The sequence below is a fragment of the Anas platyrhynchos genome, chromosome Z, assembly GCF_047663525.1.
Source record: "Anas platyrhynchos isolate ZD024472 breed Pekin duck chromosome Z, IASCAAS_PekinDuck_T2T, whole genome shotgun sequence".
NCBI lineage: Eukaryota > Metazoa > Chordata > Aves > Anseriformes > Anatidae > Anas > Anas platyrhynchos.
In genome coordinates this window covers 14,054,868-14,079,872 of record NC_092621.1, presented here as the reverse complement: position 1 = coordinate 14,079,872, position 25,005 = coordinate 14,054,868, and the positions used below count along the sequence as shown (strand labels likewise).

Sequence of the window (25,005 nt, the reverse complement as noted above, 5' to 3'; positions counted from 1 at the left end):
TGTGACCAAAGTAGACATGAGGGAAAGAGTTACCTTTGGTTTGTCATAAATAAATAAATAAATAAGTGCTTGGAGCAGTGCATGGAAACTAGATCTAAGTGAGTGTTGTAATTATTAGTCTATAGACACACTTTACACTTTCTCCTTCTCTGAACCAAAGAATCCTCACATATTTCATGCAAACCAATCTCTGTCAACAAAAGAGGTGGAAACTTCTCCCACCAGCCTTTATTAATCTTCTATCTGGTGCTTACGGCACTCTCTTACCTTGGGGTTTATTTTTCTCTCACCTTGGGGTTTATTTTCTGACCACTATCTAGAGGTAAATGAAAGTAAAGAGCAACTGAACATTTTTACAAGGAAATGACATTGTTCCAATAACCAACGTGCCTCAAATTTCCCTCTATAATAGGGGAAAAAAAAAAAGAAAAAAAGAAAAACAAAAAGAAAAAAAGAGAGAGAGAGAGGGAGATGAGAGATATCACGCCAATACATTTTAATATCATTATTTTCACCAGGAAAAAAAATAATCCCTGTTTTCTAGTGCTATATTTTATATCCAGCTTTTGTGACTTGATGGAGTCCTGATGATTCTGTACCAGAATACACAAAAGTGGCCTCTCTGAAAAGCTGAAGACCTAGCCACACTCTGAAGGACCAGCCTTACAAGGAAGTCTGTGCAAAGTGACCTCTACCTTTCTGCAAAGACTAGAGAGGTCACTGGACTTCAGATAGCAACAGAAGTCTAGTAACTCAAGTTATGTCTTGCCTAACTGTGAACACAGCAGATTTTGAAATCGTTTTGTGTAAAACACAACTTGCAGGACTGAGAAAAAGAAAATGTTTAGAATGCTATTGTCTTTGTGAGACAGGCACACTTCTCTGTTTGTCAAGCCCAAGTGAATCACAAGAAGCAAAGAGAAACAAAGACTGAGAGAAACAAAAATGAGGGAAACAAAATATTTTTTTTTCTAGATCTTTTGGATACTTTCAAAAATATTTTAAATACAAATGAGCATCTGTTTCAAATAAATCCAAAAATTCTTTCCAGCTTCCTGTATAAGACACCAAGGAAAAAAAATGTAATGATAAAGCTATTCAAGCAGTGGAAAAGTAATGGATTGTCTAGAGTATACTCTAAGACAGCTAAACTTTGTGCAGACATAATGCCAAGTGATGCCTCTATATTGTTACGGAGGGACAAACTGGACTCAGAACACCTCAAGCTCTGGGATCCGTGTTATCCCAAAATGTCTTGCTGTAAACATGAAAGACCATATTATTAAAGAAAAACACTGGCAAGCCAGAACTAGCTACAGCCATCCACAAGCTGATTTTAGCCCATCCACACTAAAATCAGCCTGGCCTACTTAACAGAAGTGGAATTAACTACTTTCCACACCCCTGCACTATGTGATTTGGTCAGTGCACAGACTTGTAAAGACCCTGAAAATTCAACACAACAATACCTTTATTGAACCTTCATACCACTTTCATCCCTTATTTTTTTTCTCCTCCTGGATAAATAAAATTAATAATAATAATAATAATAACAACAACACCAATTGTAATAATGCATAGGCTAAGATAGGCAAATGTGTTAGGTATGTAGATGAGAAAACAATAAAAAATATTAATAAACAAATGTGAAGCAGAGACAGAACATAACACATTTAATTACCTCACTCTAAGATACAAAATGATCCCAATCCTTCCCTTTGCCACCCAAATTATAACATGAAAAGCATTGTATTTTATGTGTCTGCTTCTCCTAGACTAAGAGTAAGATGCAGAAGTTAATGCAATGCTCCCAGCACCCTTTCTCCAGTACTGCCAAACTATCATCTTTTTTAAAACACCAAAGGAAGGAGGAATTGAAAAAATAAAAACATTTTTATTTCAAGAAAAAGCTTACACATCTTGACAGCTTTTCTTGAAATCATGTTTGGTCACCATTTATTACAGCTACCATATTTCTCTATGCTCCAACTCAAAGATGTTAATTAGCAACATTTTCCTAATATCCTCTTCCTGTTGAAAACAAAATGTTTATATTTGTATGAGAACTTTCAGTAGTCATTTACCCTACACATTTCTCATGTAACTATATTGTGAATGTCTCCTGATAGTTTAAGACAGATGACACAGAACAACATCCAAATGTGCCCTTTTTATTTCTTGAAGTTGTAAATGAATTGTGTTTTAATATGTTTAAATATTTATCAGTAAGTCATACAAATTTGCATTAGCGGCCTGGAATTAAGAACCTGAGGATATTTGTAGGCTTATTTCAAGAAAAATACTTTTTTTAAGCTATTTTTTCTTACAAAGAGAACATTCACACGAATCATCTTTTAATTAAGAAAATCCAACAAATCAAAAATAAGAATAAAAATTCTCCATCAGAGCTTAGCTCTTAATAGAAATAATGTGAAATGAACAAAAATAGCATCTGTCTTCAGCAGCATCCCTTAATCCAAAAGCTGGAATACACAGAAAATTGATATTAAAAAAAACCAACAATAATAACAAGAAACAGATATGAAGAAAACAAAAGCATCACCTATGTTCTTGTATTAAAGTTGTGAACAATGTCCCCCTGCTTTTCTTGTCATCACTGAAAGGTGTGAAAAATCATAGTAACTATTTATTATATGTTCTTAAAAATGGGACACTCCTTTGCCAATCTCAAGTCATAGAATTTGCCAAAATATAAACTGTTCTTGAGGGACTTATATTTTCACAGAATGGAACAAGGATCAGAGAAATTTTATGCCATTTGAATTCACATCTACAGCTGGATGTTCCTTCTATTTCTGCTGACGCATCTTTAACGTTTGTGTAATAAAATTTTGAAGAAGTGTCACAACCACTACAATATTAGAGCCCTTCTCTAATCTTTAGAAGGAGTCTGCCTTGTGATTCTGTGGACGAGACATAGGGAGAGTGGTATTCTTATTCTCATTGGAGGAAGGAGAAGAAAAATGTTTGGAAATCATGTCCCCTGTTCAAAGCCTCTCAAAACAGTAATTTTGCTACAACCATTGATCTATTCCATCTCTCAGAAATTTTTTCAACTATTTTCCCAACCCTTTTTGAATCTCTTTAATCTTTTCAAGTGTTTACAGGCCCTGCAGTTTATCCCACGGTGGTTGTGTCTTTACAGCTGGCCCCACTGAGGCCTTTTTAGACCTCTGTCTCTTAATTCATTCATTACTCTACAACTGGGTTTCCATTGATCTGAATATATTCCTTACACATCATGAGTTTTCTATCAAATCTCTTTCACTTAGCCTCTGAGAGCAGCTGAGAGGGCTAAAATTTACGTACTAGCCTTCAAGAATGCACAGACCTACCTTAGTCTAACACTGGTGCTTTTCTCTTTTTTTTTTTTTTTTTTTTCCTTTCTTTTCCCCACCACAGCCAGTAGCTGTTCTATCCTCCACAACATATGTATCCTGTGCAATCAAGGAACTTCACAACAGATCATCCTTAAACAGATGCCCAGCTGGCTAGCCTTAGCTTTCATCAGTCTAGCTACTGCTCAACAACAAACAGCAATGTGCACATTTCCCCAAATACTTTTTAGTTCTTGGAGCAGAAAGGCTGGTATGTGCAGCCTCCTTATCTGTCATGGCAGTTAGCCACTGTGAAAAGATAATAAAACTAAAATAGACCCTGCTGAATTAGGTTTCCACTTTTCATTTGCAGATTCTAGTGCCTGCAAATAACAAACACAGTAAGCTACACTTTCATGATTAAAGAAAGCTACACTTTCATGATTAAATGGAAACAACAGGCTTTCGAAACAAGCTGCAAAAAGGGAAAACCCAGTTGGATATACACGCACACCCTGGTGAGGGAAACCAAATAATGAGACAGAAAGGACTAGGACTGCAGCATCTTCATTCTCGTAGGTAGTCAAAACCCCATTGGAGAATGCTCTGAGCAATTAGGAAAGTATTGGCACTGCTCTGAGTAGAAAGATGGACAAGATGACTTCCGGAGGTCCCTCCCCACCTAAACTATTCTGTGGGGATATGATTCATAGTGGGAGTGGTTCCTCCATTAGAGGTCACTATTGTGCAAGCACCAAGGAATGACTCCACAGAAAAAGAAAAGAAATTTAAAAAAAAAAAAAAAAAAAAAAAAAAAAAAAAACGAGAGAGAGAGAGAGAGAGAGAGAGAGAGAGAGAGAGAAGAAAAGAAAAAAACAGGCAGCCTGTTCCGGTGCTCTCCCACCCAAACTGTGAAGAAGTTCCACATGGTGCTGAAACCTCCTGTTTTTCAATTTATACCCATTACCCCTTGCCTTATCACTGGCCACCGAGAAAAGTTTGTCCCCATCTTCTTTACATTGTCCCCTCAGGTATTTGTAGAGGTTCATAAACTTCCGTCTCAATGTCCTCTTCTCTAGACTAAACAGGCCCAGCTCACGAGACAGATGCTCCAATCCCTTAATCATCTTTGTGGCTCTACGCTGGACTCTCTCTAAAAGTTCTATGTCCCTCTTGTACTAGGGAGCCCAGAACTGGACACAATACACCATGTGTGGCCTCACCAGGGCTGAGTAGAGGGGAAGGATCATCTCCCTTGTCCATACTCCTGCTGGTACAGCCTAGGATCTTACTGGCTTTCTTGGCCACAAGGGCACATTGCTGGGTCATGGTCAGCCTGCTCTCCAACTTGACCCCAGGTCACTCTCCGCAGATCTGCTCTCCAACAGGTCAGCCCCCAGCCTGTACTAGTGCCTGGGGTTGTTCCTCCCCAGGTGCAGGACCCTGCAGTTGCCCTTTTTGAACCTCACGGGCTCCTCTCCACCCAGATCTCCAGCCTGTCCAGGTCTTTCTGAACAGCTGCACAGGCCTCTGGTGTGTCAGCCACTCTGCCAAGCTTTTTCAAGGATTTTTTTCAATCCAAAGTGTTGGTCACACTACAAAATTCGCACTTACATTAAAACAATTCTGAGTTTGAAGAAAGTCCATTCTTCCAGGAAGAAAAGTACCAAAATGTACAAAAGGCTTGTATGGTAGACATTGAAGCTGGGAGACGTGAGGGGACCAAGAAGTATTCTGCCCATGTGAGGCACAGAAATGACTTTCTGTATGTATTTTCTTTGTTCCTCTCTAACCAACACAGCTGTTCTGAAGCTATGTTTAAAGAGTATGTTCCTACCATCCTTCTCTTCCACTGCAATGTTGGTTTAGGGACTCCTTTCCCAGTCACTCCTCTCATGCAGTTATTCTAATCCTCTGTCTCTTTGTTTGTTGTCCTGTAACCTCAAGCAGTGATATACTCTAGACTGAAAAGCACTTCTGCTCCCATGCCACAGTCCCTTTTTTTTTCTCCTTTTTTCTTTCCTTCTTTCTCTCTCTTTCTCTCTCCTTCTCTCTCTCTTTCTTTCTCTCTCTTTTTCACTCTCTTTCTCTTAATCTCTCTCTCTCTCTCTTTCTCTCTTTCTCTTTCTTTCTTTCTCTCTTTCTCTCTCTTTTTCTTTCTCCTTCCTTGAATATTTTCAATCTGCATTTATTCAATGATGTGATATAGAACAGTCTTAAATTTCTATAGTATCTAACCTGTGGGCTATGAGTGGGGAACTGCTTCCCCCATCAGAACTTTACTGTTACAAATGCATATGAAGAATGGTAGACATCATTACAGCATCCTAGCTCTTTGATTGCACTGTTTTAAGGTGTAATTGTGTGGTGTCCCATGCCCCACATTAACTCTGAGAAAGTGCTGCTTGCCAAGGTGACTGAACACTATGGCAGCACAGGCTCAATTTTTCTATTGTGAATTTTCCATTGAGGTTGTTAAACTGTTGACTAACAGAAGTTGCAGAAACTATGCACAGGATGAGTGGCAAACGGATGAATGATGCTCTATATGTATAATGAGTCTGCAGCAAGAAAGCAAGCATGCAAGGCCTATGTAAGGGATTCTAAAACTCCACTTGCCCAGTGGAAGTACCTGAGCATGAAGTGTGTTCTTCCCTCACTCTTTTATCATATGTCCTCCCTTTCATAACCCAGACCCTGATTCTACAGTCATCTCCCTACTTTATACTGTACATAGGCAGGGATTCCAGTGTATTCTCTACCTCCTTATAACACATTTTTTGCTCTACAAAAAATAACCTTAAATGCTTTCAGTTGCCAAGTTCCATTTCACTGTACTTTGGCCTAGATCTGCACTCTCAGCTAGCACTCAGTCTCTGCACTGAGATCATGAAATGAGCTGAGAAACAGGTAATTGGTAATCGAGCTGCACAGCCCAGTAAGTTATAGCTGATTAGCTGCTGTGTGGAAACTGCCTGTGTGAAGTCTCTGACCAGCCATACAATAAGCACAATAACTACTTGTATGGAGGAACATTATCTGCAGTTCAGGTGTGGATGAGGTAACATCTGAACAGCAACAACTGCAAGCAAAGCTGAGAGTCACTACTATGTCTCATTTTTAAGTAATTCATGTAGTGCTCATAGAGCACAAAAATTTTACCAACACCTTCTGAACTTCGAAAGCAGAGTCTCTATAAAAAAGTCATTACATGCTACTGGGGATGAAATCCTTGAAAGTTTGTAGTACTAACTAGTTTGTAAGTCCTTTCTAAGAGGTAGAGAAAATATCTCATGCTTAATCTAGTTCCAGCTAAAATTAATTCTTGTTATGTGCATTTCTCAACTGCTGAGAAGCTTGTCATGAAAGATTAAAGTTGTAATAGAAGTGTTTGTAAATGCTCTCCCCTGTAAAGTACTACATTAATGTTAGAAAAAGAGATATTACACAACAATATCAGAGATTGATGTTACATGATACCTTACTTAGGTGAACATGGTGTTTGGTGAGCTCTACAGTGCAGCTCCTTTTTGGACTTTCCTTGTGTTATTCTTGCCACATGATCAGAAGCAAAAGAGCTCCAGCCTGAAAATAATATTTTTTTCCTTCTGTATCATAGTCTTCAGTGAATAAACAGGACTTGCATGAAGAAGTAACTATCTGTTTCCTGAAACCTGTTAATGATACGCAGGCAAAAATGCACACTTTTTACCCATGTGACTGTCTGGGTAAAGTGACTTTACAACATAAGTCAAGAAAGTTTCATTGCAATATAAATAACATTCCTAAAATATAATTGAGGTTAAACTGTAAAGCACCAAGTTTTTTAACCCAACCTTTCCCCCTTCCTATTTTAGAACATCCAAATACTTGTAATACAGCATAAAGTTAAAATCCAAGACCATGAGAACAGACTCTAAAATTGTTAATGGTTGCAGTTATACTAAATAATATGAACTATCACAGAAGCCCCATGAAGGGGTACAAAGGCAGAATGGTGAAAGATTCATGACAACTGAGAATTTAAATTGAGCCTTCATTTTCTTTATTCCACGTTTCAAATTCAGACATACTTGCTATAGGTACTTACTTGAGAGCATCTGCAGTGTAGAATGATGTCAATTGCATTTCTTTAAAATACATTTTTGTCAGGGATCGCTTGCCTTACCAAAATTGATCATGAAAGTCTGCTTTTGATAGGTTTGTTTGTTTGTTAAAATAAACATCTTTTTTTTTTTTAAAGCAAAAACAGCCTGCCCACCATTGATAAGACTCAGACATTAGCTACCAAATGTAGTTTTGATATTGCAGTTTTTAATTCAATTAAAAAGAAACTATCTGTTCATAAGAAACCAAATGATAATAACAAAGCCTATATTGCTGAATTCACAAATATTTCTATGATTTTCTTCAGATATTTAATGAGAAGATTTTGAAGGGTAAAGGCCCTTTGCTGCCATCTTCCCAGGGAAAGTTAATGGTAACTGAGATAGGTGATACCTGAAGAGGCCCAGACACCAGCTGCGAGTCCTCTGTGCCCAGAAGGGAAAGCAGTGAAACCAAGACTTTGCCTGGAGCCAAGATGCTTTTTAGGAATGGTGGGGTTTTATTTGCTTCTCTACACAAAAAGCAGATGAGATTTGAAGAGCTGTGAGGGGAAATCATGCTTAACCTATTTGATAGCTTTCTATGAGATGACTAGCTAGGTAGATGAGGGGAGAGTGGTGGCTGTGGTCTACCTTGACTTCAGCAAGGTTTTTGACACTGTCTCCCATAACGTCCTCATAGACAAGCTCAGGAAGTGCAGCCTTGATGAGTGGACACTGAGGTGGATTGATAAGTGACTGGATGACACAGCTCAGAGGGATGTGCTCAGTGGTGCAGTGTCTAGTTGGAGGCCTGTAGCTAGCAGCATCCTCCAGAAGTCAATACAGGGTCCAGCGCTGTTCAACATGTTCTTCAACAATCTGGATGATGGAGCAAAGTGCACGCTCAGCAAGTTTGCTGACAACACAAAGCTCAGAGGCGTGGCTGATACCCCAGAGGGCTGTGCTGCCATTCAGAGGGCCTTGACAGCCTGGAGGGTAAGACTGAGAGGAACCTCATGAAGTTCAACAAGGGCAAGTGCTGGGTTCTGCACCTAGAGAGGAACAACCCCAAGCACCAGTACAGGCTGGGGGCTGACCTGCTGAACAGCAGCACTGCAGAGAGAGACCTGGGAGTCCTGGTGGACAGCAGGCTGACCATGAGCCAACAGTGTGCCCTTGTGGCCAAGAAGGCCAATGGTATCTGGGGCTGCATTTGGAAGAGTGCTGCCAGCAGCTCAAGGGAGATGATCCTCCCCCTCTACCCAGCCCTGGTGAGGCCCCACCCGGGGTACTGTGTCCAGTTCTGGGCTCCCCTAAACAAGAAGGACATAGAACTACTGGAGTGAGTCCAGAGGAGAGCTACAAAGATGATAAGAGGACTGGAGCACCTGATGTACAAGGACAGGCTGAGAGCTGGGCCTGATTAGCCTGGAAAAAAGAAGACTGAGGGGAGACCTTGTTAATGTGTATAAATATCTGAGGGGAGGGTGTTGAGAGGATGGAGCCACTCTTTTTTCAGTTGTACCCAGTGAGAGGAGGAGAGGCAATGGGCAAAAACCGAAGCACAGGAGGTTCCAGCTGAATACGAGAGGGCACTTCTTTACTATGAGGGTGACAGAGCACTGGGACAGATTATCGAGTCTCCTTCTCTAGAGATATTCAAAACCTGCCTGGATGCCATCCTGCACAATGTGCTCTATGAGATCCTGCTCGACAAGGGGGTTGGACTAGTTGATCTTCAGAGGTCCCTTCCAATCCCAGCCATTCTGTGACTCTGTGAGGGGGTAGGAAAGGAGAGTGTAAAGTTTGTGTGTGAAATCATGGGGAGTCCAGAGACATTCCCCTCCCACAGCCTTTGCATAACTGCTGGTGAGGGATTTGCATGTTTTTGCACATTTGTTTTCTTCCCAGGCAGAAGAGAGGAAGGACACATGGAGGATAAAGGGAAGTCAGGGGTCTATTGCTAAAGCTGGCTGTTCCTCTTGCTTTTCCACTTCTTCCTCGTCCTGGTATCAGCAGCTCGGGGAGATGCTGAGGGGGAAGCCAAGCCAGCAGATAATCCCCTGCCTGCATAAGGGTATGTGGTAGGAGTAGGGAATTGAAGTAACTTCTTGCTTGAGAACACGGTTTCCTCATTCACTTCTCACCCTCTCTCTCCTTTCCCCATTTCATTCTTCTCCCTCACTATTAGGACATAGCTGTCACAGCAACTACTGAGATGGCTGCCCCATGCTCCACACCCGTATGCTCACTCCAGCCCCTCCTGGGGCCCTCCCTGACATGCTCAGCCCTGGCAGGGAGGATGGAGCAAGGCAGCGCCCCACAATCCGATGGTGGGGCAGGGCCAGGCCACCTTCAAGAGGCACAGGGGGATTGACAGAGCACAACATCATGTAAAAAGGCAGAAGGTTACCCAGCCTCCCGTTTCCAGAGCTCTTCTCCCCACATGAACTGCCCCCACCCAGCTCCTTGTAGTCCTACCATGCTCATCTGTCCTCCCTCTTATCCTGGTTTCTACCACCTTCCACTCATCCACTGCTTCTAGCAGCTTCTCACCTTGCCTGCCTTACCAAATAGCCAGCAGGCCTGGGCCTGGGACCTCTTCCTTCTAGCCAGGAGCTGGCAACTGCAAATTCAGCAATCACAGCAAAAACATACCACCTGCAATTCAGCTCATTAGACCTTCCAGTCAAGTTGCAAATTGTGGTCAGCTGCAGCCCTCAGAGAGGCACAAGTGGTGAGCATGCCATGGCTGCTGCCTGCCTCCGAAAGCCCAGTGCTTTCAAGAGGTTTTCTAAACTGTCTAATGAAAGCCCGGGATTTCCTTGCAGTCTACCTGGACTGAGCATAGCACTGCTATGCCCAAATTAAAAAAAAAAAAAAAATATATATATATATATATTTATTTATTTATTTATTTATTAACTGAAGGTGTTTTGCATCAGCAGCACCGGTGCTTACAAACAAGTAGAAAACCAGGAGCATAACTTTTCTTCCACAAGGTGTGCATGTGACTGTGACACTCTGGAGTACACTGGTCTTTTCCTGATGACAGAAATACATCATTTACAAAGTATAACCACCCTAGATTCTGACATCATCTTTTGCCTTCTGTATTCACTCTTCAGATTCTACCTTCTTTTATTACAAGGAGATCTAAATAGTGGAAACAGATTTCAACAACTCCTGGTTTGGGCAAACATAAATATTGTAATAAAATTCAACAGCTATAAGGCTTGAATTATGGCAGTTTAAAAGAGCCACAGCATCAACATGAGGAGCTTTCAGGGAATCCTGTCTGTCAGCTGTCCACAAATAATATCTGGGAAGCCCAGCTCTTCCTATATACATGACAGTACATTTTAAACATGAGACAATGCTGTTACTTCGCTCCTAAAGGCATCAAACCTCTGTCAGAAATATTAAACCCACTTTCAAATGGCAACCTCAGGGAAATTGAACAGCACATGTTTCAGGAAGTCTGGCCCTGTCTGGAGATACAAAGATAATGTAGGCTGCTTCTACAAGAAATGTAGCAACGAATGCAGAAGCTCCCGTCAGTGTTCAGGAATGTCAGGTTTCTACTGAATTCCAGGTACTTTCCAAAGGATCACTGTAACAAGATCACTGCCATAGCTACCTGTCGTGGATGACATCTAGATGACACTTTTTTCTCAAAACTCCAGACTTATAGGATTGGCACAGTGGTGTTAAACAGGTGTATTAACTTCTTGTCTTGTCCTTTAACACTATTCAGATACTTGAAATATTATCCCTCAGGAGTGAAACCAGATAAACTAATCCTCTGAGTATAGGGATGTGTAAGCAGATTTTCAGCAGGAAAAATGCATCATTTCTTCTGCTGCTCCTGGTCTGCCACTAGGAGGCAAAAGATCTGCTGAGAGTTGTTAGGAGATCGAAATACAGGCTTCAGTGAAAAACTCTTAAAATTTACTTTCTCAAGCACTCCACATATATGTACTGTATATTAGAGATGGAAGAATAATATTCTGATTTACAAAGAGAATTGCCAACTTGCTTTAATTATATTTTTGTAGAGTTCCAAAGGTGATCTCCTATGTGCTTTTTTTTTTTTTTTTTTAGGTATGTTTTAAAGATTACCTAATAAAGCAAATCATTTCTGTATTCTTTATCTCCCATTTCATTCTTCATTCACTACCAGTTCTGTTATGTTGTCACGTAACATATGTTTTGGGATCACGTAGTAGACTAAGATGAGTGAAATGAACTGTGTTAACATGGAAAGAAAAAGGGTTGTGGGTTTTTGTTTGTTTGGTTGGTTTTTGTTTGTTTATTTGCTTGCTTTTTCTCAGTATCATTTCACCACTACAGTTTGCAGCCACAGAGGTAACAAGATCATGACTGTATTTTCTATAAGCACTGAACTGGAAACCTAAGCTGTTCAGGTAGTAATGCCTGACTCTCCAGACATTTCAGAATACAGGACAACATCAGTACATAAAAGTTACCTTAAAAGGCTGAACTAGCACTTGCAGCAGAAAAAGTCAGTGAGATTTTTTTTTCTTTTTTTTCTCTCTCTGTTTTTTTTTTCTTTAATCTATTTTGGACAAATTTAATGTTTAAGTATCCACTTTTCCCAAAGGTATGTGGAAACTAAAGCTGAGTAAATGTTCTATTACAAAAATAAATAAATACATAAATAAAATAAAATATAAAAAATAAAAAATGACTAGTAATAAATTTTGCACACGAGAATATTATGCTGGGATTTAGATGCCAGTTTTGGTCTACACAGAGTCTGGAATGGCATGATTATGTAAGGAAGGCATTATTATTATTGATATGTTTATCTTGCTTAAATATAATTTTGTGATGCTGTTATTTCTGCTGTTTCTGCTGCTACTGCTTGTTGGATTTTGGTGAAAAAAAATAGGAAAAAAGCAAAATAGCTATAATGCACTTGCAAGCATGAAGGTTTTGTTCCTTAAAATATTAATTCCTTCAGATTCTCTCAACTGCTAAAAACAACTAATTCCCTCAAACTACTCACAAATATCCTCCACAGAACTATGTGGATAAAAAGAGGGGCGATTTAGGAAGCTCTTGCATCTCCAAGTGTGAAATGAAGCATAAAGTATAGATATTGCACATAGGCAACTTTCAGAGCAATTTCACAGCTTAAACTGATATTTTTATTGTGTTTGTTGCAATTTATTTCCTCAGCAGCATTCTATCAGTTAGAGATGTATTTATTTTCTGTGCACTGGATGAAAGGGAAGATGGCAGGAACTGTCTAGCAGTCAGAGTTGCAAAGAAGAGCTCATTCTTTGATCACAGTATGATTTGCCTAGTGCTGTTACAGTGAGCCAAACCTTGCAGTGTTGTTTACCAGTGAAAAAGGTCTATATTGATACATTTAACACTGTAATACAGTTGAGCAAACTGCCAACTAGAACAACAACAGTCACAATCTGCCTAAAGATTAATAATAAATGGTTCACCACTGGCAATGAATGTTTATTTTCACAAATAAATATGATTTTATAAATCAAATAGTGTACAACAGAATGAATAGCATAAAGAACTCATGAATAGCTCAGAAATGCATATCTCCCACTAAGAAAAAAAATGTTGCCTGATGTAACAACGACAAAATTATCATAGGAAAGTGACAAATTTAAAACATGTAATAGTATTTTTATCTCAGATAAGTTCCATCCAACACTAATATGCTTCCAAACTAGCTAAAATAGAAGTGATTGTAAAATTAATCTAGAAGTATTAAGTACCTCCAATGCTTTTTTGAAACATCAAAATAAATAAATAAATAAATTTTTGCAGAAGGGGAAGTGATAAACAATGAGGAAGAGCCAAATAACCTTTAATGAAACTCAGTCACAAATTTTTTCTTCTGCAGTCTTATTGCCATGCAGAGCTCCAGCAACTTCACTGAGCTGTATGTAGCAGAGGATTCTTCCTTTGTGGTTTGGATTTACCTCCATGTTTACAGTTTTTTGTGAAGCTTATTTTCTCAATATGAATTTCCCTGTCCTGTATCATACTTTGATTTGTGCAATAAAGTGAGAGGCAAAAGAGTAAAATAAATGTATGATCATAATTTTGAAATAATAATAATAATCTCTATAAAGCAAAAGCTTTAAAACACTGGCCAGGAGAATGGCAGAACCTACTGGCAAAGTTGGGAGCAAACAAATATGTTAGCTGACATCTTTAGTTAATGAGTGGGAATGGATGTAGTGATCTTTGCTGGCAGCAGGGGACTTAACTTGATCTGAGAGGTCCACTACTGTCTTTAAGCTTGTAATTACCACACATGTTTTCTCAAATATTATTCTGTAAAGATTCAAGCTTGTATTTACCAATATAGCTTCAAAGGACTCTGCAATATGGGGTAAATGCAGTACTGGAGCTCACTTTGCTTTTAAATATCACATAGTGAATATTGCTGATGACAGCACCTAAGCAGTCTGAACAAATTTTAGTTCCCTTTTCCTCCACTGCTTTTTGCCTAATATCCTGTGGAGAGCAGCTTTTTTCTACTGATCATGATAATAAAAACCACAAGCAGCATTCTTATGCAAACCCTCTTTGAGAAGCAGAACTTCTGTTAGCAAAGAGCACAGGCTACTAACGTGACAAACCCTGTGGATTTTCTCATTGAGGGAGCCAGCTTTTCTGCCTGTATCAAAATATTTGGAGCTTTGGGGAGTCCAGGTAAATTGATGTACACGTTTGTCTTAGAAATAAAGCTGTAAAGTTCCAGGATAAAAAAAAAATAATAATAATAATCAGTACAATATATTGCATATAACCTCATGTAAGTGGAAATGCTAATTGTAGATCCTACTTGAAATAAGTTGTGGAGCTGAAAAGACGTTAAGTTGATGAAATGGTCTTTTCTCTCTCAAAGCTTTGTGTTTGGTTCCCTGAGATTTTACTAAAAGCTGCCCTAACTTAAGTGACCTTTGCATTTTGAAGAGTAACAGAAATGAGGCAATTATTTTTCTCGTAATTGCTTTTGTATTATTTGTGGCTGGTTGTTTTGTGGTAGGGTATTTTTTAATATACCATACTCCTAATTAAGATATCAGTGTAGGTAAGTATCTTTTCATAGTGGGTTGTGGAAAACGTTTTTCTTTCCTACAGTGAGTCAGAACAGTATTCAATGGCTTAATGCTAAAAATAATAATAATAATAATAAATAAAAAATAAATCATATGGGATCTTAAAATTCAAAGTGTAATGGTAGGAACTTTTCAGTGTTGGGAACTCAAGGTTTTGTATCTTCTGACTCAGACATGTTACCTTGATAGTAGTAGAATAACCAGAGTCAAATCAAAGATGCTCCTAAAGTATTTGCTGTATATACTGTATGCAAACAGGCTTCTGAGTAGGAAGGGATCTGGCTGTTTCATTTCTTGGCATACTTGCTATAAAAACTGCATTATTCTGAAAGTCATTGATTAGCATATGAGAAATATATATATATATATATATAAAGTATTAAGTATCAAGAAACTCAATTCTTATATAAAACCAGGTTAATCAAAAAATATCAACATACTTTTTCAGAAAATTATATTAGTCAATCAGCTTTTATTGGACAGAATTTCTTGGTGCAACATTGAAGCTCCCAAGCTGTTGAAGACTGAGTTGCTAGTGTTTTTTCTATTTTGATGTAAACAAGTACCAAAAAGAAGGAAGAAAAGAAAAATTAATCTCTGTGTTGAAATTACCAGACCATAGGGATGAGGAGATGACCAGGCATGGATAGATCCTTTAGCCTGGTGCACAAGATGTGACAGCAATTTTGGGACCAAGCTCAGATGTCATCCAGCACTTCTGGTCAAGCCTTATGCCTTCACTAGTCCTGGTCTCACTTTGGGTGCAAGAATTATATTGTCTTCACATTTTTCTGCATTATGATGTTGTTGGTCACATGATTTATGTGAATGATGAGAAAATGTGACAAGAGAGGGACAAAAGAGATGTAGAGGAATGCATGATGAAGAAGATAGTCAGGCAGGAACATTCTTGTCTAATTTCAACAGTTGCACATCCATGTGAATGTGGTAATTTTGTCTGCTGGTGGTAGAGAGACATTTGAAAAGGTTCAGTCAGGAGGATATATAGGCAATTGATCTTTCTCCAAAGAATCTCTTGGGTTTCTGTCTATCCTCTCCATTGTTAAGGTCTGTCTTTCAAAACAAAAGCAACGAGCAAAACAGCCCACCTCTTCATTGTTTTGAATTTGATGAGGGTTCTTTCCTCTTGTATGCCAATCATTGTATCAGCAAGTCTTTCTGCTTGGACGGATGCTGTCTTTCTGCCTTTTTTTCATACTTGTGCTACTTACATTCAGAAATACAGAGTAGTGCAACGTCTTAGTTCCAATGTCCAAATGCTGAACTCACAATTAGAGGAAGTCTTCTTTAACTAGTAATTATTATTACATTCAAGGGGAAGAAAAGCAACTTGGAAATTATTTGTCTTTTCTAAAAACAAAAAGTGTTGCATAAATATAATTCTGAAGTCTCTCCATCTGGAAAGGGAAATAGTCAAGCAATAGAATCATAGAATGGCTTGCTCAGAGCCTCGTCTAACCTGGTCTTGAACACCTCCATGAATAGGGCATCCACAGCTTCTCTGAGCAACGTATTCCACTAAAATTCCAATAAATTATAATGAATTTAGAACAACACTAGCATCTTATGCAAACAGCTAAACTTCCTCAACCCATTAACCTTAGTAGAGCCCAAATCAGGCCTTTATGATGACAGCTAAGATAAGATCTGTATTTAACTTTAATTCATCGTTTTCCTTGCTTTTTCTTTCCTTATTCTGTTCCTTATCATCATATCCTGTTCATGGTTTAGAGGCCAATTCATTCAGTGCTTATAAGCTTCTGTGTTTTTTTTCATTATCACAGAATTCATGAATATACATACTTCTTAAAATGGTGGTAGTTTTATAATATTTCTTTCACTGCCTCCTAGCAAATTTACCAAGATTTTATTATGTTAAATGAAATATGAGTTTTAAAAGACCTGTTGAGACATTATCATGTGGCAATAGAAAGGAAAAAGTTACAGGTGAGAAGTGAAAAGAGGTTTTTGTTTGTTTGTTTTGTTTTGTTTTGTTTTGTTTTTTTGGTCTCATAAATCAGACCTGCATGCATTTTGAAGAACTGCATGGTTTCTTGTACAGTCAGCAGTTGCACAGAGGTTATCTGCTTAACTAAAGATTACATACAGACATCTTCTGTTGATTTCATTGATCCAGTGTTTCTATTTATTTGAAGAAAAAGCAACCACAAGGGGAAGTTGAAGTGAAATGATCTTTTGGCTTCACCAAGACTAGAACTTAAATAATATATATTTATGTCAAAACAAAACAAAACAAAGTGTGGGATTTTTGTTTTGTTTTGTTTTGTTTTTAACAGGTTATTTGAGACTGAAATATTCAGAGAAAAGTCAGGAAGAACGGAGTTTAAACATTTATTTTTCTTGTGTTCTCATTATAATGTACTTCTGTACCAAAAAAAAAAAAAAAAAAAAAAAAAAAAATAGTTATATTGTAAATAATGAAGAATTGTACTTGTTTACACTGAAAAGTAATTATAATCTTCTCATGGACGACTTCTGTACAATTTTGTTACCTGTGTGGGTTCTTGCTGAAGGCAGTGGAAGCTGGGAAAGTGCTGTACATACAAATCTGAGAACCAAAACAAGGGCATTATTCTAGATATGAGCCAACACATTTGAATAATGCATCCATCTCCTTGCAAAGAAAACGTTACTGTTTACCTTGTGCTGCTTCCATTTCAGTTCAGAAGCTGAAAGGCCGAAATATTGCAGTTTCCCAAGAAAGTTCAGAAAGTGACCTATGTACTTCTTGTATGAGAATCCTCTGTCTGACTGGCAGTTTGCACTTTGGGTGGGAAGGTTGGCGTGAACTTAATCTAACTTCATAATCTTTTCAAGTTCCCATTTCATGAATTACAACCTGTTGTATATGCTAATGGAAAAGGTAACTGCTGTCACTTCTGGGAAGGGAAATGCAGAAACTGTGGGGATTATTCTGTGAGCAGGGTCACAAAAAAAATATTCTCTTTTTCCCAGTTCCCCATCTGTCTACCTGGCCAGTCAGGTTGCACATTACAATCCACAACGTGGCTCCTGCTATAAAGTAAGCTTATTAAAGCAATAATTGATGACATACACTGAAAAGACGCAGAAACATTTCCCAGTTTCTTACCACCCCAATTTCTTAGAGTGTTACCCTTACTACTCACTACTGACTGTAAGTAAGTAAAAGAAGGTGCAGTGCTGTTTGTAAGCCCTTCTGCATCCCCAGGAGTGATGTTTTTTTACTCTTGAAGAGCTGGTATAGCTGCATGACTAATGCAAGGTTCTTTTCACAGTACCGGGAAGAAATGTATTAAAATAAATCATTGACTTCAGTAGGACTTAGAGAAAATAAACAGTCCTAACACAGCAGTAGTGGATTGCTTAGTGAAATCCTTTATGAATACAACTGATGTTGCTATTGCCAGGATGCAGAAAACTTCTCAGAAACTGCATATCATAAAATGAAACGTTTCTTTGAAATCGTAGTTCCAGCTTCCAAAAGGTCTATATGCTTAAAGTCTCTTGTCCAGAATATCCACATTACTGTAGTTTAACACAGTACACTTTCTTAAATTACAAATGGAAGGAATAGCAGAAGAATCAATTTATTCTTACACCTTTCCAAAGAAATGAGCTGCTGAGTTGGCCAGGCAATTGATCACAGAACTTGTCATTTACAAGTTCTGAAGAATTAAAGCATTGAGGGAACATTACAGTAATTCTGATGGTTTAGATTTTGTTATAGAAAAACAATACCAACGAAACATGCATTAGTACTAATTCAAATAGATCAGAGACAGAAGTCTTTGGTATTATTTCTGGCATAGTAATTAGTTTAACTTTCTCTTTAAATGTGTAAAATCAGTGCTTTGTGGAGTAATACGGGAGGAATCTTGAATGATTCTGATATATGTATCTCTGCATTGTGATTTTGTGTGTGTGTCTGAGTGCACTTGTGGTAACCAGCAGTAGATAGCTTAAACCTGATAATCTCCATAGTAAACGTGTACTTCCTCCCTTCCCTACATGAGCAAAAGAGATAACAATGGTGCTGTGGGGATAGGTTTCATCTTGTTTTGGCTTCTTTTCTTGTAAGTAACTTTGCCATGCAATACAGTTTGGAAAGACTGATTTTTTTTTTTTGGTGATATTGAAAAACTAGGAAATTTATATTGCAGAAGTCATGGGTAAAACTACTACAGTGTACTGGGCAAATCATAACATGATACAATCAATCAGAAGGCAAAAGGAGCAGACGACCACAATTCATAAGCTTTTGTTAATGAAGTTTTTTTGATTGTTTGTTTGTTTGTTTTTAAGTTACTGAACATTCAATTAAACCATACTGAGTGAAGACACAATACACTTTTCTACCTCCTTCTAAATTATTTTTTCCAGAGCTTTACATATTATACTTGGTAGTGATACTCTTTGTTTCCAAACAAATGGTTCAGAGCCCCTCCTAGTTATAGCATCCCTGCTTCATATTGTTAAGTCTTATATTTTAAATTCCCCACACAAAACAGATCCCACTGAGTACAAGCTGTGAAACAGTTATGTCTCTGTATCCACTGTACCTGCAAGTCTGCCACCAATGTCTGCTGGCAAAGGACCCCCTGCTGCTGAGGACACTCAGAAGCCAAGAGTGGCCCCAGTCCAGTGTGGTGGGACCAGCTCACTATACTTTGCTCAGGTCCTTCATTGCACTGTGTTATAATTGCACTGAATCAAACTGTGTTGAGGTTTTGTTCTCAGTTCATATTGAAGGCTGATCTTGAACAGAAATGAACAGATCTGACCAATTAAGATGGTTTCAAGTGAAACTGCATTTTAGTCACCTGATTAAAAAAAAAAAAAAAAAAGTAAAAGTTCACTTTTTTCTTTTTTTTTCTTTTTTTTTCCTTTTTTTTTTCAAGAGGCTAAATGTTTTTGACATTATTCGTGCTTACTGGTTGTCATTTCTTCCTATTCTTCTCCATGTATTTTTACTTTCCATCCAACCATACACAGTTTTTGTCAAATACAAAATGTAGAACAGAAACAAGGACAAAGCTTGTCAAAAGGGGTATGGAGATTGGGGGTGGGGTGTAGAGAGCAGAAGGAAATATAATTGCTGAGAAGGGAAAGAAAAACTGACACCGATCCCCCCAAACCAGAAGATTTTCTGTTTTCACAAGCGAACTTTCAGTTCTTCAAAGATCTGATGGGATTAACACTATTCTGTCATATTGCCTAGGTTCCAACACAGTCTACGCCTCTCACTGTAGGAAATTAATAATTTTTAGGGATGCTTTAATTTTGAAGTAGTAGGTATTTTCATGTATTTTATAGGTGTTCACTTCCCCATTCCAGAAATAAACAAAAATTATAGTATGAAATACCATAGTATGAACCATACTACTATACAGTAGGAAGGAGCTGAATGACCACTCTTTAAAGGCATTTTAGAGTGAAAATTTACCTAGAGTGAAAATTTTAGATTATATAACCATAACAATGATCTAACAAAATATTCAGCTTCTCTAACACTACAGGAAGATGTGCTACAATATCTGCACAGCCAATCAGCAGTACTACAAGCCTCAGACCAGGAAACTCTTTAAAGTACAGTATGTGTGAACATTGCAACTGAGACTTTCTCATTGCTGCTGTTTCTTTTTTATTTCTCTGTGCTCATAGGACAGCAAAACAGATGTGAAGTCACTCATGGCGAAATTTAACGCGGGTAACAACCCCTCAGAGGACGTTTCTGGTAACAGTCGACCCTTCAAAATTGCAGGACAACCTCTCCATTCAGGATTACAGACAAGGAAAGCAGCACTTGAGAAATTTGCAAGTCAAGGAAATGCAACTACTCCTTCAGGACCCAGTACCTTTCACAAACCTGTTCATCCTAAGACTGCTCTGGGGGTCAAGCCTTCAGCTGATGATAAGACAGAAAAGGATCCAAAGCCCCCATATTTGAAACCAGTGGCACAAAGGTTTGGGGTTCAGCTTCAGACAACTAATAGGGACAATGATGGAAAAACTGGATGCACTAAACCCACTACCAAAACCAGTGACTTGGCAAAAGAAGAGCCAAAGCCTCTGTATCCAAAACCTGCAGGCAACAAGCCTCTTAGCACTGCTCCTCATGAGAAAGAAAAAAGACCTCTGGGAACAAAACCAAATTCAAATTTTGCACCACAGGAGAGTGAGGCAAAACCAGTATTTTCAAAAGTAGCTGGAGTTAAGGAAAAGTTCATGTCCGCATCACAAGAAAATGAGCCCAGGCCTCCTTCCTCTAAACCAGCTCTTGCACAGAAGCCTTCTCTAAACCATGAGGTCTCCCACAGCGAAGACACTTCAAGTAAAAATGCACTTCTGCATAAAGGAGTAGCAGGCCCTAGACCAAAAATACATTCTTTCAAAGCTGCAAAGGAAACAGATGAAAATAGTAACTGTGCTGCAGAAACTGCAAGCAGTCATTTTGCTAACATGGCTCTGAAACCTACTGGCCACTGGTCCAGCTCATCGCAAGGCACCGCCAAAAACATGGATGAAAAGACTGAAGAAAAGGGGGTGAGTGCTGCCAGGAATATCTTTCTCAACAAAGTCAGCCAGGAAGAATCTGGTTCATCGCCTCCCAAGTTCCGTAAGATGAGCACAGCGTTTGCTGCAGGAAAGTCACTGGGTGGGTCAGAAGAAAAGGAGGATGGGGACAAGAGCTCAGGAGCCCCAAAAAGGAAAGCCTTGCCCCCACTGTTCAAGTTGGGCCAGCCCCCGCAGAAACCCTGCCGACCACCCAGCGTGGACCTGGAAAAGTTCCAGAAGAGCATCCCAAAAGACAGTGAGTCCTCTCTGTTCTTGCTTTCATGAGTATTTCTTTTTAACCTATTTAGCACTGGATTTATTTCAGGTGGAATCCTCCATTCTGTTCAGAAATAACACAAGACCTGTGCATCGGACATCTCTTCTATACAGGGCAGAAATTAAAATTATATTTCCTCTCCCTCAGCAGCAGAGAGTGTAAGAGGGATGTTTTCTGTGTTGGGTTCATTTGTTTTTTGAAACTGTTAAGTATTTATTACTTGCAGCAGGGAGTTTAAGTATTTTTCTCAACAGACATTTCAGTCCTGACTTCCTATAAATGAGGTGTTGATGTTCAATGTCCTGTTGTCTTATGAACTTCCTGGGCACAGTCTGATGGCTATCAAAATGATAGTAAACCTGTAGTAACCACACCTTTTTTTTTTTTTTTTTTTTTTTTGCCTTTCACAATGACTAACCACACGTCCTTATAAGCTGTTGTATTTTATAGTATGTTCAGAAAGTTAGAACACTATGCTGTTAGAGAATGAAGGGTTCCCAGGTAGAGCTGCATGGATTTCATACTCAGATCTGAAACCAGACTCTATAAGCGTCTTCTGCACTTCATGTTTTCTGTTACATTTGTGTGATTTCACTTGCATGGAAGTTTGTAGCACCTGAGGCTCTGCCTCACTGTCCTTATGAAGAAGTAAGCCACTCAACTTTCTGCTGGTTGTAGTTCAGGCATGTATATTAAGGTTTTCAGTAAAACCTGAAGTGGTTTTGCATGTGATGGGAACAAATAAAAAAAAAAAAAAAAAAAAAATAGAATTTCTGTGACTCTACTCACACAAAAAGTTCTACTTCAGCAGGTTCCTTTCACCCCATAGGAAAGTTGCCACAAATATAAGCTGTTTCTGAGGAATTCAAAATATGTCCTTGAAAATCTGAGGTTATTAGATAAAAATATAGTTTCCTAAAGTTAGACCCAGAAATCCCTCCTTAAAGGAGAGATGAGTTTTTCAGATGTTCTGTGTGTCCTTAATTTTCCCTTATATTACCTGTTAAAACATTTGGGTCAAGATTTTCCCCCAGCACATTTTAGGCACTGTTTGATAATTTTAAAAAGCTAAAATCAGCTACTGTTACCTCCAGCTGGAGTAGGGCAATGCCAATTGTCATGTTTCTACTACAATTTTTAGGGTACATGAAGGAAGCTTTCTGTTTTTTCTTATAACGCCAGGCACTGGGAACTATGATTGCATAGGAAACTGATCGTATTTTACAATCAAAGCTTTAAGGTGTATGGGTCCAGGTGAATGCAGTGGTTTTGGGAGAAGCAATGACAGAAACAAAAAAAATGTATTTTTCTGTTACATTTTTATTATTATTCATTTATTTCTGGGTTTTTCTTAGTACACTGTTACCTGCACAGAGATTAGGAAGCAAAGTATATATCCAGTCCTCACATATATATTTTTTTTAGCTCAAGATAACTAGTTAGGTCCTGAAACAATTTGTGTCATGTACTACACACGGCTAAGTAGTTTCTGATAGTGATAAGTTTCTGATAGCATTTCACAGTACCTACATTAAGCATCTGCCTTAAGCATCTCTCTTAGATTAATTAAACAGATCAAACTCAAATTTCCAATATAGTGAGTGGGAAAGGGAGAAGCCCAATGATGTGTTTCAAGGCATTTAAGTTAGATGCCTGATAGAGCTGAGAATAGATGTTCTACAATACTCCACCCTGTGCATGTGCAGTGCATCAGGTACAGTTATGTAGTTTACTTGATACAAAATTTGTCCTTGTGTCTTCTGTACTTAGAATTCAGCACTGCTTGTGTTTCAGCAGCTTTGTAATGCACATAAGAGTAGGCTTCCTGAGACAAAAGACGTTACAAGGTGTTATGACCAGATGAAAAGGCTCAGAGCTGAGTTTCTGTGAAGACAAAATGTCACGCCAAAAGCAGAGTGTGAGTGGAACTATATACTCTATTACTATTTTCTCCTACTCAGAAATGAGGAGCATATCAATAACATAAAATGTACTGACTTGTCAGGTTTATATTCCATTTTTCCTCTCTCTCTCTACATATAAGGAATTGTTCTCACAAATGTATCAACAGGGCCAGATCCTTGAATGGCATAAATTTGTTTCTCTCTTTTAAAAGAGGCATGCCAATTTATAACAATTTGAGTAGTCATCCCTTCTTCACAAAGCACTGTCCATGACTGTCCTTACTGTAGTGCCCAGAAAAGGTTCAAAATGGAAAGACAACGTTTTCAGCAAAGTACAACAGCAAATGTTTTGATTAAACAAAAGCAATATGAGCTTTGCTAATTAGAACATTGAGAAACTGTCCAAGGCTGAATCGCTCAGAAGTGCAATTATTTTAAAAGATATTTGTTAATTTTATTTTAAGTAATTAATGGAGGAATTATCTTTTTATCTTATTATTCAACTATTATTATTATTATTAATAATATTAATAATAATAATAAAAATTTTCTGCTGCCCATGCAGGTGTAGTCACAATACATTTTTCACTGTCTTTTTAACATTGAAGGTTAGAAATATTTATTCCACACATTCCAAATTAACTTGCTGTGTGAACAGGGCTGTAAGGTTAACATCAGCATTTCTGTTGAAAGGAGAATCTCCAGTTACCACTTACCAGTACCAGGACAGCCACCAGCCTGGGTGAGTTGCAATGGGGAGAGGGACAAAACATGGAGCTACCCAACATGGTGGCACAGCTTGTTCTCCAAATATGTTAAAAGATACATACCCAACTTAATACACATGCAACTAAACAGAACTGAGTGGTCAGCAATGGTCTTCTCTACTTCACACTTTGAGTCAGGGCAAGAATGAAAGATTTCGAAACCACTTCAATATGAAGCTGTTCATACTGGAGTTGAGCTTTTGCCTTTCCCTGAAGATATGGTATATAGACCTGGATGTTATGCTTGGCTTTAAGTAATGAAGCTCGTTTCTTTGTGGCCAGAACTTTATGTAGAACAGTTTTGGTGTTCTAGCCTAAATCTGAACACCCTTGTTTTCAACTCGACAACGTTATTCAACGCTGCTGGGTTTCTTGGAACATTAAACTCGAATGACAACACATACCTGCTTTGGAAAGGCAGTTAAACTGAATGGCTTTCTATCTTCTCTTTTCTTTTTTGTTTTTTTTCTTTAACTGTCATTTCAAGAGTGAAAGTCATGCCAGGGAGATGACACCCCCACAGCACAAATTCTTCCTGCTCATTACTTTGTCCTGATAAACAGCAGCTTGCTGTAGTTGCTTTATTTTCTGCTGTGATTCAGGGCCTGAGTACAAAGAACAAGAAAATGGAGAAGGTTTTCCCATCCAACCAACAACATGGGATGATGGGTCTTTTGGTTGTTGTGGTGGTGGTTTTGTTTTGTTTTGTTTGTTCTGTACTAGGGTCAAAGTTAAGCTTTGTGGTGTCCTTTGTGAAGAGAAGATCTTCACACATGGCAGTTGATATGTTAGGGACATGTGCCTTGGGTGCAGGAAACCTTGCATTGCCTGATTGGAACACAGAGTTTGATGCTGGAAAAACCTTAGGTGCTACAGGCTGAAGTGCTCACTAATGCAGCAGCCTTATTCTTGTGTAAGGGAAGAT

General features: G+C 38.5%; 1 protein-coding gene across 3 annotated transcripts in view; it reads left to right on the top strand.

The window, feature by feature from the left end:
* The window catches only part of FYB1 (FYN binding protein 1), a 67,392-nt gene that overhangs the window by 4,906 nt on the left and 37,481 nt on the right, over positions 1 to 25,005 (top strand). For 2 of the 3 annotated variants that reach the window (XM_072030682.1, XM_072030680.1), the window contains exon 2: positions 20,239 to 21,388. In XM_072030682.1, the coding sequence (XP_071886783.1) occupies positions 20,239 to 21,388 (1,150 nt within the window). Of the gene's footprint in view, positions 1 to 13,986; positions 14,144 to 20,238; positions 21,389 to 25,005 lie in introns of those variants that run through there. The other variant, XM_072030681.1, reaches the window with a different exon arrangement.